The 17,672-nt window shown below is 39.3% G+C and overlaps 1 protein-coding gene across 12 annotated transcripts in view; it reads right to left on the bottom strand.

Moving 5' to 3' along the window:
* The window catches only part of sipa1l1 (signal-induced proliferation-associated 1 like 1), a 323,672-nt gene that overhangs the window by 56,543 nt on the left and 249,457 nt on the right, over positions 1 to 17,672 (bottom strand). For all 12 annotated transcript variants that reach the window (XM_048537173.2, XM_048537174.2, XM_048537175.2 and 9 more), the window contains 2 exons: positions 9,359 to 9,631; positions 3,933 to 4,082 (listed from right to left, as the gene is read on the bottom strand). In XM_048537173.2, the coding sequence (XP_048393130.1) occupies positions 3,933 to 4,082; positions 9,359 to 9,631 (423 nt within the window). The remainder of the gene's footprint in view (positions 1 to 3,932; positions 4,083 to 9,358; positions 9,632 to 17,672) is intronic.

Genomic DNA, 17,672 nt, shown 5'->3' with positions numbered 1-17,672 from the left:
AAAACATCATCCTGCAGACAACATTAAAATTAAAAGTACTGAGGGAAAATAATTGCACATTGTGGTCAGGACTTTTGATCTTCAGTTTGTTTATCCTGACTACATTCTTTAACTTGAGGTTGATTGGTTTGCTGTTCCGCAGACGTTTTGTTACCGTGCTTGGTAACATCCTCAGAGCAAGGTGAGTGAGGCAATCCATTGCAATGGACCCTAGAGTTTAAAAACCAGGCAGGAAAACACACCAACGCTTCATCTGAGCCTGCACTGAGGATGTTACCAAGCATGGTAATGAAACATCTGCGGAATAACAAACCAGCTTGGCGAGGCAACCAACCTCAACACCCACAACCCGAGCTACAGATCTACTCCAAAACCTTTGATATTCTTTTACTACCCATAGTATACATGTTAAATGTTTTGTCTTTTCTCTCTCTCTTAATTGTAATTCTGTGTGTGTATTTGGGATATTGAAGGGGAATAGTTGCACTGTAGATTGGAAATAACTTTAACAAGAGCTGCTAAAACGTAAGTAAGCATGTTACAATAAATAGTTTTTTTTGTCTGTTGCTGACAAAACCTGGATGAGTTGCTTTTTCCCTGAATAGCAGTCAGACAGGCAAATTGGTCATTTTGGTGGTTATATTAGGTTTTTATACACTTATTCATTTTCTGCCAGCTTTTGGAACAGTGCAGCATCATTATCAGCGCAATCATTCCAGTTGAGTCACAACAACAAGGTTGTCAAGATACACACTATTTCCTACATTTATTGATTGACAAGCACATTACTTTTGCTGTTGTTTTTTAAAATAAATGTTTGACTCGATGACTATCAAAATGAAAAGATTGCTAGCTTCATTTTCTTCGGAATTATGAACAGCTGTAGTGAAGGATGCCTCAGTCTTTGCAGAGGGTCTGTCCGACAGAGAAGCCTAATATTACTTCACATTTCTGGCACAGTGATGAAGGCAAAGGTCATGAGAAATGATAACTACAAATATTTCTTGTTTTTAATCAAAGGCTAATTTTCATTCTGGAGAATGTAGAAAAGCTCAAATTCACCACATGATCTTTAAAATATATATGAAAAAATTATGCTTTATGAAGTAATGATATAATTATGCAGAACAATCATCATATTTTGAAAAGGAAAGCATGGATTTCTATGCTGTGAACATTAGAACATTTTGACGAAAGCATCTGAACTGATCCCTTTTCATTAGATGAATAGGCTTTTGGATTTGAAAATGGCATATTTCCATTGATGAAATGCAATTGTTTCGAAGGTCAATGTAGCTGTTTGTGTAAAGAATCTAAACACCATACGTTATTCATTAGACTCGACTTTTCCCACAGCTTTGTGGCTATATAGCTCATTGATAAATTCCACAATGATTAGTAATGTTTAGACAATATTTGTCATATATCTTGACAAATAAATTTTTCTGGTATTAGAAACAGGAGACAGGCACAGTCCTGTCTTAAAAACAAACATCCATAATCACCAGTACAGCAATGTTACTTTGACCAACATGCATGTATACAAAAAGATGATGAGGAAAGGTTGTGTTCAATCAGCAGTTTGTTTCAATTAAACATGCTAGGGACGACTAAGCCCAGGACTTAATGGACAGCTGCTTTCAATAGATCAGTCGGGTAAATTGTCATTTATTGACTAACTTTGTCATTGGTGAAAAGGCAATCAGTCTCTGTTTAGTCCCTTATAACTATATTAGCTATATAACTATTTATGTTTGCTATAACTTTTGTTTTTGTTTTGCTTCTTAACTTTTATTAAGCAACAGTGAAAGTGAGCGTTAACAACTGTTTGCAGGTTTTACAGCATGTGACGCTTCCACATTCAACATTAACAAGATGTTTTTTATGCAGTGTGTAATGCAAAGAGTAGCATTCATTTAGACAGTGTTCTAACATGCACTAAGGACTGGTAGCACCTGCAGCTTAAATCTTGTAGTTGCAGTTACAGTAACAGCCAGACAGCCAATGACATAAAGCAGCAATACAGTTACAAATAAAGTTTTGTATTTCCAATGAAGTTCCTCACATTTGTGCCCTTAGAAACTTTTATTTTTATTTCCTTCCCATTACGTGCCCTGTGGAGGGCTATCCCGGCTGCAATATCTGATCTAATGCACAGTTGGGCTTGGAACAGCTCTGGTGGTGGGGATCCAAGAAGATGCCAGCAACAGTAACCATTTCCACCACTGCAGAGTATGTGAGATGGTGCATATGCAATGTAGTTAGCTGTGGAGAATTGTGCCAGATGACTTCTAGAGCTCATGGTCAGGAATTCTCCGTGAAACTCACTGGAATTAACACAACCAATTCTTGATAACATTCAACTCAATTTAGCTAAAGTTCGCTCTATTTGGAAGCTTCTTATACCTGACTTGGAATAACTTGGTACTCGTACATGGCACATATGCATCCTAATTTAGTAGAATTAATAATTTAAATGAAGCATTAACACAATTGTTGCAAATATCAGAACAATTTTGCTCGTAGTTAATTCTTCACATTCACTTGCTTTAACTATAAATATCATCATTTTTAAGTAATGTTTACTTTCACGAACACAGATTATTTGCTACTTTTTTTTTGCTTTATTCATTCATGGGATGAGGGCATCGCTGGCTAGGCAGCGATCACCCATCCTGGCTCATATGTAGTGCACTTCAAATTTCCAACGGATATTAATGGATTAACTTAATGGGCAAAACTGTGGCAAATAGATTAAATAAAAGCAAAGTACTGTTGATGCGTTTATTTCCAATCACCAAAGTGCGAGCGAAACTGAGCATATTTGGTAGCATCTGTGATGAGACAAAAAAAGTGTTAACATGTCAAATCCAAGACGACTCTTGTTTTGAAGATGCTGCCAGATCTGCTTTGTTTCTCCTGCAACAAAAGAAAATGCTCGATAAACTTAGCAACAGAGTTAATGCTTTTATTGGAGTTTCTCCAGCACTTTGTTTTTATTAAATGACAGACAAACCTGAGGTCTTTCATTTTCTGACCAAACATATACTTTCTAAATGGTGAAATGCTAGAAGCAGTAGAGGATCTGAGCAACGATAGAGAGCAAGAGAAAGGAAAGGTTGGTAATAGAGAAGGGTGCCAGTGAAAATAAGACGGAAAAAAAAGAAACAAAAATAGCAATGAAAGAGGTAGCCTTATTCACAAAGATCCCTAGTACTTGTCCAACATAAAGCAATTTAAGATTAAGTTCAACCGATACTGGAGATCAGAGGTCAAACCGCTTCTATGGAGAGATGGCAAGCTTACGTTTCAAGTCTAGATGGCTCTTCATCAGAGCTGAAGTGAAGTGTGGAGGATTCATACTGTGGATTGGGGTTGACGTGTGTGGTGGTGGACTCAAAACGTTAGCTTGTTCTCTCTCCATGGATGTGGTTTGACCTCTGATCTCCAGTATTTGTTGTTTAGAGTACAGATTCAAGCATTTGCAGTAATTTGCTCCTAAACTAGAGTTCTGTGCTTCATTATCTCAATTGGTAACATGCATGATTAGTAGATTAGTATGTGTGCTAAAAGTATATAAAAGCGTCAAGACGTTTGGAGATTTCAATGCAACATTATTTTATCCATTTTAATAACATAGCCTGTGAAGGCCATGCCCTTGAAGCCTTCAGAGTGTAAAATTGTTTCTGATATCTTGTGTCAGAGGCATGTGGCTTCTTTCTGCCTGGTTTCATTCTAATTTCAGTGCCTGCAATTTACAGGAAATGAGTACCTGTTAACAGCTGTCAGAGATATCAGCCTCCTGTTCAGCTTGCTCAGCAGGGCACAGATAGTTCAATTTGTACAAGTTGAACACAGCTCTTTAATGTGTCCTGAAGGCAAGATTTTCATCAAACGCTTCAAACTGGAGCAAACAATTGGTTGGAACTTACCCATCAGGGATGGACTTCTGCCTTCGATGCGTGCCACCACCAGATCCCACATCACTGGAGGAAGACAGATTACTGGGTGAATTGCGATTGTGCTGATTTCTGCCGACAGATGACACTGAGACGTAAGAACTATCCACCGCAGATAATGACCTGCAGGAGTCAAGAAATATCATTGCTGTTTCTTTACTGTGTGTAAACAGTAGCAGGATATTCATCCACTGATCCTGATGTTAATGTAAAATACTTACAAAATTACATTTGTAGAATAAAAATGTTTTTTTAAAAATTAGGACATATGTATGCGAAGAAGTCATTGTAACACGGTACTTCTGCGTCTTTATCGCGCTCTCATAAAAAGGCAGTAATGGCAGGCAGTAAACTGGGTAATGGCTACTCTCTGCTACTTCATTCCGATGTTTGAATTATGCAGAGTATCTAATGCCTGTGGATTTTGTTGAGGTTCATCTGAAGCACCCCCATGACATAGGACTCTGTGCTCTGTGTTCTGAGCCCACCTGGATGCTCACAGTCTCCTTGCCTTGCCCAGTTAGAGATACCATGCTCAGAATATGGCTGTATTGCCATACTGATTAGCATGGACACAAAGCCAAGAAGCTTGATACAGTTGTCAGCATTCCTCAGTGAAGGCAGCTAGCTTTCAGTTGGGGGAAGCAGCATAGTAAGTCAAGGGCAGCCTCTGATACTATTCAAGGGGGTTGGATGCACTTAGACAACCAGCCATTGGGGGTGGGTCTGAATCTGGATCCTCTCCACATAAGAAGGGATACGCCGAATGCTGGGCAGTTCACTACTTGTTTTGATGTGTTTCTGCCTTTTTTTGGGCTATTTTCTCCTGAAATGACAGAGATGGAGGTATTAAGACGGATGGAAGTGGGTGGAACAGTTGTTATTTTTGGTGCAGGTGGGAAGGTTTCTCCAGCAAGCAAAGAGAGTGTGCAGAGGGGATGCCAGGATAGTGGAGTCGAGGTTGGATTGTGTGACAGCGAGTGGGGCAAGATATTTCAGACAATAATGAGTGAGAGTGCACAGGCCTTGTTGGGAGTTAGATACAGTAACAGATATAGAGTGTGCATGAGGTAGGGAGAGAAGATGGTGGTATTTATGCTGGCAAAGTGGAGAAGGCCATTGACTTTCCTCCTACATTGCTTTGCATTCCTCCAGTTAGCTGAAACTGCACTCAACTAGCAACTTGGAAACAGGCTGCCATAGTCTGATATCTTGGCTTTTACTGCCTATCCTGGGGGTAATGGATAAATGGCGTGGCAGGTGCACCATGCTGGCCACCAGAACTGCTAGATCCCAGCATACAAAGAGGGTGTCAATCTTCCCTTATCTGACATGTTCAGACTAAACATCAGGAATTGTGTAGGGCAGATCTGGATTAACAAGGTTGGACTGAGTGCACAACGGCCTTTAAAGATGATGCTACTGCCAGGGATACCAATCTATTCCAGGATATCCCGAGTGGTGAGCTGTTCCAGATATGGAAAGTGGTAGAATGATGTTAAAAATTACACAAAGGGACACAAATGAGGCAGGTTAGATAGCTAATGGGTTGAGTTTGGTAAGATGCAACAAGAAAAGCCACCAAAGTCTCGCACAGAGTAACTCTTCACAAAACCTGACAAAACTGATTGCAAAAAGAATGCAAGATTCAACAATGTGTATAGTTAGATTGTGCACTTAATTCTGTTCTCTATATCGAACTTCAGTGATGATTTGGTAATCAAAAGCAGCCATCTTGATTACTTCAAAACACCGTGGTGTGTTCACCTTCAGAGATTTTACTCTACCTCAATTCTCTTTCCTGGAAAGGCAATTCTTACTTCAGTCCAGAGATAATGGGAACTGCAGATGCTGGAGAATCCGAGATGACAAAGTGTGGAGCTAGGTGAACATAGCAGGCCAAGCAGCATCTTAGGAGCACAAAAGCTTGACGTTTCAGGTCAGGATCCTTCTTCAGAAATGGGGGAGGGGAAAGGGATTCTGAAATAAATAGGGAGACGGGGGTGGCGGATAGAAGATGGATAAACGAGAAGATAGGGTGAGAGGAGACAGACAAGTCAAAGAGGCGGGCCTAAGATGCTGCTCGGCCTGCTGTGTTCATCCAGCTCCACACTTTGTTATCTCTTACTTCAGTCCAATTTTGTGGGCCCCAGCCAGACACCAAGAAATTGCTTAAGTAGGTAGTCTTCATGCATGCATGTAACTCTTGAAAAAGCAAACAGCAAGTAGCCTTGGAACATTTCTGTCCTACCACACTTTAACACTTACTGAACAAGATCTGATTTAGAGTTCTGATGAAAGGTCCACAAGCTGAATAGAGTTTCTCTCTCAGATAACACGGTGTGAAGCTGGATGAACACAGCGGGCCAAGCAGCAGAGGAGCATGAAAGTTTGACATTTCGGGTCGGGACCCTTCTTCAGAAATGGGGGAGGGGAAGGGGATTCTGAAATAAATAGGGAGACTGGGGGAGGGGAGGTCCATCTTCCCTGGACTGACCTATCCCCCCCTAACTCCCCACCTACATCTACCTTCATTGGCTCCAACCCCATCTCTTTGACCTGCCTGTCTTCTCTCACCCTATCTTCTCCTTTATCCATCTTCTATCCACCTCCCCCTATTTATTTCAGAATCCCCTTCCCCTCCCCCATTTCTCAAGAATGGTTGTGACCTGAAACATCAAGCTTTCCGGATCCTCTGATGCTGCTTGGCCCGCTGTGTTCACCCTGCTTCACACTGTGTTATCTCAGATTCTCCAGCATGGGCAGTTCCAACTATCTTGGAGTTTCTCTCTCCATAGGCGCTGCCCACTTGCTGGGTATTTCCAGCATTCTGTTTATATATATATATATGGTCTTATGCCTCAGTGTCAAAGTGAATATACCTACTAGGTGAAACTCTGATAAAATTTTAATTTAAAAGAATTATTTCTCTCCTGGACTATACTATTTTAGTTTGTTTTCAGAGTAGTGTATTTGGGGAGGGTTACAAATGATTTCTGGTCGAACTCCAGACTCAATTTCCCAGAGGCAAACTTGCACAAGAACAAAACCAAAACAGAAACAGTTGGAAATGCACAGCAGGTCGGGCAGCATTCATGGAGGAAACAAGTCAATGTAGTGAGCCAGAACCCTGCTGTTTATGACATTTTCACCTGCCTGTTTATTCTCCAGAAATGCTCATTGCTTGCTGTGAAATCCTATTATTTTCTGGTTCACTTTCAGATGTCTAGAAATTGCACACAATTTTTGCTTTCTCTCCCCAGTTAAGAAAATTTTGAAGAACTGACAAAGTATTCTAACGTTGCATGGAAACATTACATTCAGCACAAATGAACAAAATCTTCAGAATACAACATGATCACATTTGTGGGGGACTGTGCACAAACATCTTTCTTCAATTCAATTATTGGTTGAATGATTGAAGCTGGCTGGTACAGGGGCAGAGATTGTGCCCTTATATGTACCCTGCTGTCAATGCTCAAACATATTACAAGTCACATTGAAGCAATATTTTTCATCCTCTATTACTAAAAGCTATTTTTTTGTTCATTCCCATGGTCTTATACAAAATTATAGAAACATCTTTCGCATTCTCAGTAGTCTCAAAAGTGTTTCAAAGCAATAAGATAAATAACCAGATAATCTGTTGTGTTTCAGTTTAGTTATGCTATCCAGGACATCAAGCAGACTCAGTCCTCTACTCTTTTTTGACCAGTGCCTTGGGAGCTTTTATGACCATCATAATGAGGAGTTGGGATCTGTCTGCCATCTCATCAAAAAGCCAAACCCATGCTCTGTTCTGACCTCAATGACCCCAATTTCCAGATTGTCATTGCTGTGCATGCAAATTTGAAATTTAAGATTATGCCCCCTTGTTCTGGACTCTCCAAGCTGAGGAAATAGTTTCTATCAGTAACAATTGTAAGACATCTTTCTTCACAGATACTGCCAGACCAGTTGAGCCCCTCTAGCATTTTGTCTTTATTTCATATTTTCAATATCATCAGTATTTTGCTCTGATGCAAGACAATCCAGTTTGATCATAATTATTCTTTTATATTCAAGGAAATCTAAGAATCTATGTAAACTACCCTCATAACTTAAGCTTCACAGGCCCTTTCCCACTTCTGTGAATCAACAAACTATGCATGGTCAGCCAATCCTTTATGAGATGTAACCAGAACAGCAATAAGACCTCAATGAAAATTATTTGATTTAAAAAAAAGGGTGTTTTCATATGAGTAGAATAACGATGAAATTTCTGGTTGACATTCCACCGAAGCTGTCTGTTGCAATGTAATGTGTGATTTACATATATTAATATTATTTATTTTACAGTTTGGTTTTCAAACTAGTGATGTGTGCATTTTGGTCTATATGTATGAGGAGATTTAATAATTAACTTGTCTGTCTTTCGGGAGCCATTTCTCAAAACAACGTGTGCCGGAGAGCAGAGGACTACAGCCCTCATGGAGAGATAATATGCATTTGTTTGCGCGGAGGGTGTTTTATGGTTGGATACAGCAAACATTGAAAGACATTAAACTTTTTTTTTGCTTTGAAGAACCAAGAATTTAATTTTTTCTTCATAGGCGGCAAAACCCATGGATTGGAAAACCGGCAAATTTTATTTCAGTTCGTGGAAGATCGGCCACGGGTTAGAACAATTTCTTCTAGAGAAAGGATCAGTTCAGAACAATTAGAAGAGAAAAGTTCTCTCAGTGCAAGGGTTTTCGTTTGAGAATTCCAGGCCAGAGTTCTTTGGTCAGAACCCTGAAGGAGTTATCTGAAGCCAAGTTGTGAGAATAATCAAAAAAAAAGATGCTAGCAAGCCCTCAGAATTGAAGCTGTTAAGTCAAAGGCGAGAGAAGGGCATGCTCTATGTTTTTTATACTATAAAGTGATGTTGTTGGACTAGACAAGAGTTTGTTCTACCATGCTTCAAAATCTTTCAAATTGTCTTATATATAAATAGCTTGGTTGATAATTTTTATAATAAAAACTTACTTAAACCAAAGCTACAGCATGCATACTTATGCCTCAGTGAAAGACCTCACATTAATCAAGAAAAATACACAGTTTCAAAACCAGATTTCAGTCTGAGACCGTTGTCCAGCGGCAACATCAGCTGGGATCATAACATTGTCCACATAACAATATGAAGGCCCCTATGCAAGCCACACACAAATCAGTCCCTTTAAATTATTGTATGCGTATGGTTATGCTAAAAACAGAACTTAAAGGAGTCAGGCACCTAAATAAATTGATCAAAAATAAAAGTGGGAATGTCTGTGGCTATCAATATGCATTTCTAGAATTCTAGTGATAATGCTGAAATCTGAACTAAGACAAGTTTTGCATTCACTAAATGCTGGAGTTAGAGGAAGAAAAATACAAACCGCTTTGTGTCCAATGGTCGTCCGTCACTGGAAGCACTGCGTGGTATAGCACAACTCCGTTCTTGTGGCTGAGCCCTATTACTAGATGTGGATACCATCTTGTTCACAGATTGGCTTTGTGCCTGGGACTGGGGTTGAATCGTACTGTGGGAAGATGGAATTCCCCGCTGCCATTTATTGCTATTTTTAAATGGTAATTTGAATTCGTACGGAATTCCTTCATTGTTCACCTTATATTCCATTACAGGCATACGGTGCATCTCTGAACAACTCCTAAAAACAAAATAAAAAGAAATATTACTGGTGAAATACTTCAGTCACAGACAGATAATAGCTATGGTAATAACTGTTCTGATCAGGTGAAATGTCAAAAACTGATGCCGTCTCTAGACGCAAGTGATGGTTGCTTATAAACCATTGTTCATTTAAGATTAACAACTGAAACTCCCCAGCAACTTATTCAACTGCTTCTGGTCCCTACCACTTAAAATCTAATCCTCCTACACACTTACATTCTGTACCCTAGTCCAGAACTTGCCAATCTTCAATTTCTCCAGCATCTTTCACTACGCTCAAGCCTAACACACCCAGTTCTGTTCCCTCAAATCCATTTCAACAACTCCTGAGTATTCAAATTTCCTTCTTCAAAATGCACACCTTAAACTACCATTTATCTCCTACCTTATCTGCCTGTTCTATATATTTAAAATGTCAGAGGCCAGATTCATGACAATCTCTCCATCGAATCCATTGGAACACAAACAGATTTCTGCTTTCTCCCAGAGTGCTGAAACAATCAGTACATAATATGGAAGTGATCATAATTTGATCTACTAACCTTCTGACTTCTCTAAAGCCTTCTCTGAAGTTCATTACCCAGTTTTCCTCCAAATTCTTCCTCTATGGTCGATATAATAAGGCTGCAGTTACACTGTTCTACTCTTGTTAATGTTACATTCACCACAGCATCACTAACAACTGAATTCCATTCCCACACCACATCTTCCACTCCAAAGTCCACTCAGGATCCATCCTCACCCCTAGCACTTGATGATACTGAGCCAGTTTCTAAACATTTGATGATGACCCTCAGCTTTACCTTTGCATCAACTCTCTTGCTCTCTTAATCTAAGCACTGTTAGCTAGCTTGTCAAATTTCTAGCAGTGTATGAGCTGCAATTTTCTTTTGATAACCACTGTGAAGCCATAATTTTCAGCTTCTGCCAACAATTCCATGGTCTCTAAGGCACTGTCTCAGTCTGGCCTATACAATCCTATAACCTCTGTGGCCTGTATGAGTGGGAACAGAGACTCTGTTTGGCTCCACAAATTATCTGTGCTTCTTTTTGTTAAAAGGAACTTCTAAGTCAATGAAAGAAATTAAAATGTGTTTCAGTTGAATGAAATCATTAGAAGTTTTCCGTTAATAGATATCATCTCCTGACAGAGTCCAACTGTTACTGGACATGTTTCGTACAAGTTTCTAAGCATTTGCTATTTCTCAGCCACTGATTTTTCTTTTCCTGCACGCAAAAAGGTTTAGTTGACTTTTAAGGCGGCTTGGGTATCATAGACAATTGACAGTGCACATTGAAAAAGACTGGAATGATCTCCCATGATTGAGTTTTGGTTTGCTTGACAGTTTTCAGTCCAGTCCTCAGATGAAAAGGCAACACATGTAACATGTCATTGACTTTTTCAGCCCAGTTAGTTTATTTCTCATATCATGGTAGAAAATGAACTGTCAGGACAGATGAACTTACTGTAAACAATGCATAAACAGTTCAAGATGTTACTGAAAGGACCAAGCAATAGTTCACACATTGCTATAAGGAACCAAATTTACATTTTGTGTCTGGTTATATTCAGCCTTCACCTTGAAATAGGAAGTGAATGCTGAAATCAAACTATTGCAAGATGTTGCAAGTGAAAGAAACTTAAACAATTAAACATTGCCACTGGGGGCACTGAAGCTGTTTTAGTTGTGAGAATTCATTCATAAAATAACATTTAACAGATACAATTAGTTATATCCTCAAATTACGAATTATTTACATCACAATCTAATTTGTTTGACTGTGTAGAACTGATGAATGAGGAAAAAAACACTTCTTCACCAAGATTGAATATAGGGAACGCGCTGCATAGTGGAAAAGTCATAGATTAGCAATCCAAAGAACAAGCTGTTGTTCTGGGGCCATGAGTTTGAATCCCATTGTGGCAGTTGGAAAATCTGACTTCAATAATATAATCTGGAAACAAAGATAGCTTAAATAGAACCATGTAGTAACTGTTAGACAACCCATTCAGTTCATCAATGTCCTTTAGAGAAGGAAATATTCCTCCCTCATCTAGTCCTGTCTACATTTAACTCCAGACGTACAGCAAAATATGGTTGACTCTAAACTTGCCTCAGTAATAAGCAAGCAAAAAAACCTCAGTTGAAGGGGCAATGAGGGATGGAAAATATGTGCTGACCCAACTCGTGATAGTCCACATTCCATTCATGAAAATAAAATCATTCTACCAGCTTACCGCAAATTGCAACACCAGAACACTTTTGCATATTTACAAACATAGATGGGAAATTACATCAGAACACCTCAACAGCAGCTAACATCTATGTGGAGGGCCATTTCAGAGATTCCCAGTGATTTTTTGCTTAACTTCAGATCATACTTAGAATTCCAATGAATGATCACCGAGGTTGAATCAACTTCTGGTTGCCTAACCATCAGAATGCCCATATGTGGAAATCTATGAATAGTTGAGCATAACCTAAAGTCCTCGTCTGTCAGACAACAATGATTCTTGGTGGAGAATTGCATTTGATAAACTGCTCTCATTATTAATCAAATATTGTTTAATTAAAGCAAACTGCAACTCCTATAGAATAAAGCGAAGTTCTGAAGAAGGATCACTGGATCTGTAACATTGACTGTGCTTTCTCTCCACAGATGCTGCCAGACCTGCTCAGTTTGCAATTTCTGATTTTGTTTGATTTCCAGCATCTGCAGTTCTTTGGTTTTTGTGGTTCAATAAATTTGGAATTCTTGGCAACAGAAAAAAAATTGAAGATGTTAGCTGAAATAGTAAACAAATAATTTCCAAATTAATACTTAATGATGGATGCAGGTACCATATTGGAACTGAAGTAGGTCTGAATTCATTTAAATAAAAATACATAAACAGCAGTATTTTGCTTGGATGCTTCAGCACTCCATTAACTACGTATAGAATATCCTGGAGAAAACAGTATATAACTAATATGATTTATCAGTAATGATCAACTGTTATATAGGAGACAGCTCTCTCTCCTAAGAAATGTGCTTTCTTGCCCCTATTTGTAGCACCTACCTTCACATTTTGCCTTGCTGTTGCAAATTATTTTCAAGACTAATGTGTCGAAGAGCAGAGTTTAGTGATGTGAGCACACAAAACTTGCACTTCTGGCTCCCAGGCAGCATTACTAACGTAATGAATATTTTCAAAATAATCAGAATATTTTTGGATGAAGTAAATTACTGTGTTCACCCTGAACAGTAATGCTGTTTTTAAAATAAATTCTTAATTTCATGTCACATTTCAGAGCCGGTTTGTAAATTCAAATGATTTCATTTCCTATCTGGAATTTAAAACAATATTTTCAAAATATAAATAATATAATAATATTATAAACAACATGATAATAACCACCTTGTAAAATACCTTCGCTGTCCATTGCAATGACCCTGGTTTTTCAGTTGCTCGCCATTTCAATATAATCCCTTGCTCTTACACTAACATTTCCCCAAAATTCCAACAAAGCAAAATGCAAGCTCAAGGAAGACCACCTCATTTTCTGCTTAGCCTTCTATAATTCAATATTGAATTCTACAATTTGAAAGCCTGATCTCATGACATTTACCTTCCATTTATTTAACATTCCCTCTCCATCCATGACCCATATACCCCGTTCCATATATCAATTTTATATATATATCTATTTCACTCCAATTAACCAACCCTTTGTCTTTTGCACTGGGCAACAGCTTCATCTGTTCCCCTTGTCCCCACCTCCTGCTCTGCCTAAAAGTATTAAAACAAAACAATTTCAAACTCCTTTCAGTTCAGAAGAAATCGTATTGAACTCAAACTGTAAATTCTGTTTCTCTCTCAATAGATGCTGCCAGATCTATGGAGTTTTTCCTACATTGTGTGTGTTTGTTCCAATTGAAGGTAGTGTTTAAACAAATTTGACACAAACATAAACGCAGAACAACAGCCAAGAGCTAAAATTAGCTTCAATTGTCTTGTTTATTGTTGAAATCATTCTCTCTTAGGCAATCACTTGGGATTGAGGATCAATCTTCCACTCGCGGATAAAGTGCTAGATGATACTCGATCAGGGCAATGAATGATCTACAGACTCTGGCATTCGATGCAGGCAGTGCTTGGAGGGCTGGGCAGATGAATTATTAGGAGGTTTGTAAAGTTGCTCTGATGTAACAGCTTTGCCTCTGTGCAATACTGAGAAAGATGCACTGTGTTCAGTGCCCTCCTGAAAGAACCTTTGCTATTTTGGTTGGTCACAAGCCAGGAAATCCTGTGAGTTGGGAGAGAGGTTTGACCTCTTCAGGGATATTTTGTGGAGGCCTCTAAAGGATTTCCAGCAAGCTTCAATGACCAATTTCCATTGCTTTAGAAGGCAATTTCACATTTTAATTACACTTAGGGGGGAAAAAAATCTCATCTCCATCTTAAAAGGGAGACCTCATTCTTTTACAGTATTACCTAGTTCCAGTCTACTTCAAAATAAGAAAAATCCTCCATTATCCACCATCTCAACTCCCCTCAAGATTTCAAAATGCTTCAGTAGGATCACCCCTCATTCTTTAAATCTTCATTTGATACCGGCTCATTTTGATTTTTAATTCATTCACAGGATATAGACACTGCCAGCATTTATTTTCTATCCCCAATTGCACTAGAGAAGCTGCAATCTTGAAATACTGTAAGCCGTGCAGTGCTTATACATACTTATTACTTGAGTGCTGTTGGAGCTGCACTCATCCAGGGAAGTGGAGAGTTCTGGCTTGTACTTTGCAGACAATGCAAAGGCTTTAGGAGTCAAGTAGTGAGCTACTGACCAGCAATTCCTTGGGGGAAAGAGAATTACAGAACTTCACGACTCATTGAGAAGAAATTTCTTTGTATCTTATTTTTAAATGAATGTTCCTTTGTTTAAGATTCTCCATGAGTGGAAACATCTTTCAATATCTACTGTGTTAAGTCCCATTGGAACCTTGTGTGTTTTAACCCCTTACACCACTCACCCCCAGCCCCCAACTTTCTCCTAATCTCTAACGAACAAAGGCCTAACCTGTTTAGCCATTCTTGGTAAGTCATCCCTTCAGCCTGGGAATCAACCTAGTGAATCTCTTTTGAGCTGCCTGAAATGCCAGTACATCCTTTCTTTAATATGGAAACCAAAAATGCATACAGTATTCCAGGTGTGACTTCACCAACACACTTTACAGTTGTAACAAGACTTGCCGATTGTTAAAAATCCCGAGCAACAAACGACCAACATTTCCACTTGTCTTCTTGCTATACTTGCACACTGACCTACGTGTTTCATGCACAAGACCACCCAGATCTCTGTGCTGCACTTTTTTTGAGTTTCTATACATTTAAATAAGTCTGTCTCTTGAATCCTCCCACCAAAGTACATGACTTCACACTTTACTGTATTAAACTCCATCAGCCAAGTCTTTGCCCTTCAACCTATTTATGGCCTCTCACCTATTTTTGTATCACCATCAAATTTAGATACATTACACAGTGCTCCTCCTTCAAATCATTAATACAAACAGTAAATCATTGAGGACCTTGGATAGCTCCTTGTGGCACTCCAGTAGTTGCATCCTTCCAACCTGAAAACGATCCATAACTGGGTCTTGTCTTCTGTGTATTAACTAATCCCAAATACTTACTAATATATTACTCCTAATACTCCGAGTTCCTATTTTGTGTAATAACCTTTTACATGACATCTTACTGAATGCTTCCTAAAAATCCAAGTACACTCCATATATCAATCCTGCTTTATTAACTGCTTATTACATCCTCAAAAACCTCTAGCAAATTTATCAAACAAGATTTCTCTTTCACAAAACCAAGTGGACTCTTTGATGGAGTTAAACTTTGCTAAATGTTCTGCTGTTTCTTCTTCAAAAATGCACTGTAGCCTTTTCCCAACAACAGATGTTAGGCTAAATGGCCTAAAGTTTCCTGCTCTCTGATTCTGTAATAGAGTCTTAAGCTTTAACGATTTAGATTACATTTTATTCTGATTCTAATTTCTCTGGCATTTTTCTATGTATTATTTTCAAGCTCTTCCAATCATACTTCGATTTTTGCTCACCTCTTCGCTACCCTGAATATCTGCTTTTTTTTTTGATTCTTCAAATGTCCCTTAAATTAATCTTCTCCCAATTAGTTCAAACACATATCTACAATCCTAGATATACAATTGCCAGGACATTGGTCCCAGCATGGTTTAGATTGTGTCCATTCCAATGGAACCTCTCTCCCTCTCCCACACAACCCCTAACCCCCTTCCCCAGTACTGGTGTCAGTTCTCATAAATCAGGACCAAATTCTCCCACACCAATTTGAGCCATGCGTGTCTACAGTCAGAGTCATAAGCACCAAAACAGAACCTTGTCCAACTTGTACACACCTACCAGACACCCAAATCCGACCTAGTCTCATTTACCAGCATTTGGCCTATAGCTCTCTAAACCTTTCCCATTCATATACCCATACAAATGCCTTTTAAAATGTTGTAACTCTACCTGCTACTTTCTCTGACAGCTTGTTCCATACATACACCACCTTGTGCGAGAAAGTTACCCCTCAAGTCCTTTTCAAATCTTTTCTGCTACACCTTAAACCTATGCCCTCTAGTTTTGGACTGCCCACACCCTAGAAAAAAGACCTTGGCTATACACCCTATCCATGCCCCTCATGATTTTAAGGTCACCTTTCAGTTTCCAATGCTCCAGGGACAAAAGCCCCAGCCTATTCAACCTGTCCCTATAACTGAAACCCTTCAATCCTGGCAAAATCCTTGTAAACCTTTTTCTGTACCATCTTTCCAGCAGAAGAGTGGCCTGAATTGTACACAGTTTTCTAAGAGGCCTCACCAATATCCTGTAACATGACATCCTAACACCTACAATCAATGTTCTGACCAATGAAGGCAAGTGCACCAAACACCTTCTTTCCCATTCGGTCTACCTGTGACTCCACTTTCAAGGAACACTCTCTAGTGCTCCAACAGTAACTGTTTAAGTCCTGTCCTGCTTTGCCTTACCAAAATGCAGTAAGAACACAAGACAAAGGAGCAGAAATCAGGCCATTCAGCCCATTGAATCTGTTCCACCATTTAATCATGGCTGATAAACTTCTCAACCCATTCTCCTGCTTTCTCCCCATAACAATCGTTCCCCTTGATAATCAAGAACCCATCTTAAATATACCCAATGACCTGGCCTCCACAGTCTTCTGAGGCAGTGGATTCCATAGATTCATCACTCTCTGGTTGAAGATGTTTCTCCTTATCTCCATTCTAAAAGGTCTTCCCTTTTGTCTAAGGCTGTGCCGTTGGGTCCTACCAATGGAAACATCTTGCCAACGTCCACTCTGTCCAGACCATTCAGTATTCTGTAAGTTTCAATTAGATCCCCACTCATCCTCCAAAACTCCATCAAGTATAGGCCCAGAGTCCTTAAATGTTCCTCATATGTTAAGATTTTCATTCCTGGGACCATTCTCATGAATCTCCTCTGAACCTGTTCCTGGGCCCGTACATCTTTCCAAAGATATGGGGCCCAAAACTGCACACAATACTCCAAATGTGGCCTGACCAGAGCCTTAACAGAGCTGCAAAAGTACACCCCCGCTTTTAGATTCAAGTCCTCTCAAAATAAATGCCAAAGTTGCATTTGCCTTCCTAACTATTGACTCAATCTGCAAGTTCACCTTGAGGCAATCCTGGACTAGAACTCCCAACTCAGTTTGCACTTCAGTGTTCTGAATTTCCTCCCCATTTAGAAAATAGTTCATACCTCTATTCTTCTTACCAAAGTGCATGACCTCACACATTCCCACATTCTACTCCATTTGCCACTTCTTTGACAACTCTGCTAACCTGTTCTGTTCTAAATTGTTCTGCAGCCTCCCCACATCCTCAATACTACCTGACCTTCCACCAATCTTTGTATCGGCTGCAAACTTAGCCAGAATGCCCTCAGTTTCTTCATCTAGA

Source organism: Stegostoma tigrinum, chromosome 10 (genome assembly GCF_030684315.1).
Source record: "Stegostoma tigrinum isolate sSteTig4 chromosome 10, sSteTig4.hap1, whole genome shotgun sequence".
NCBI classification, from domain to species: domain Eukaryota; kingdom Metazoa; phylum Chordata; class Chondrichthyes; order Orectolobiformes; family Stegostomatidae; genus Stegostoma; species Stegostoma tigrinum.
The sequence above is the reverse complement of the archived record's forward strand: the minus strand, read 5'-3'. Positions and strand labels throughout refer to the sequence as shown.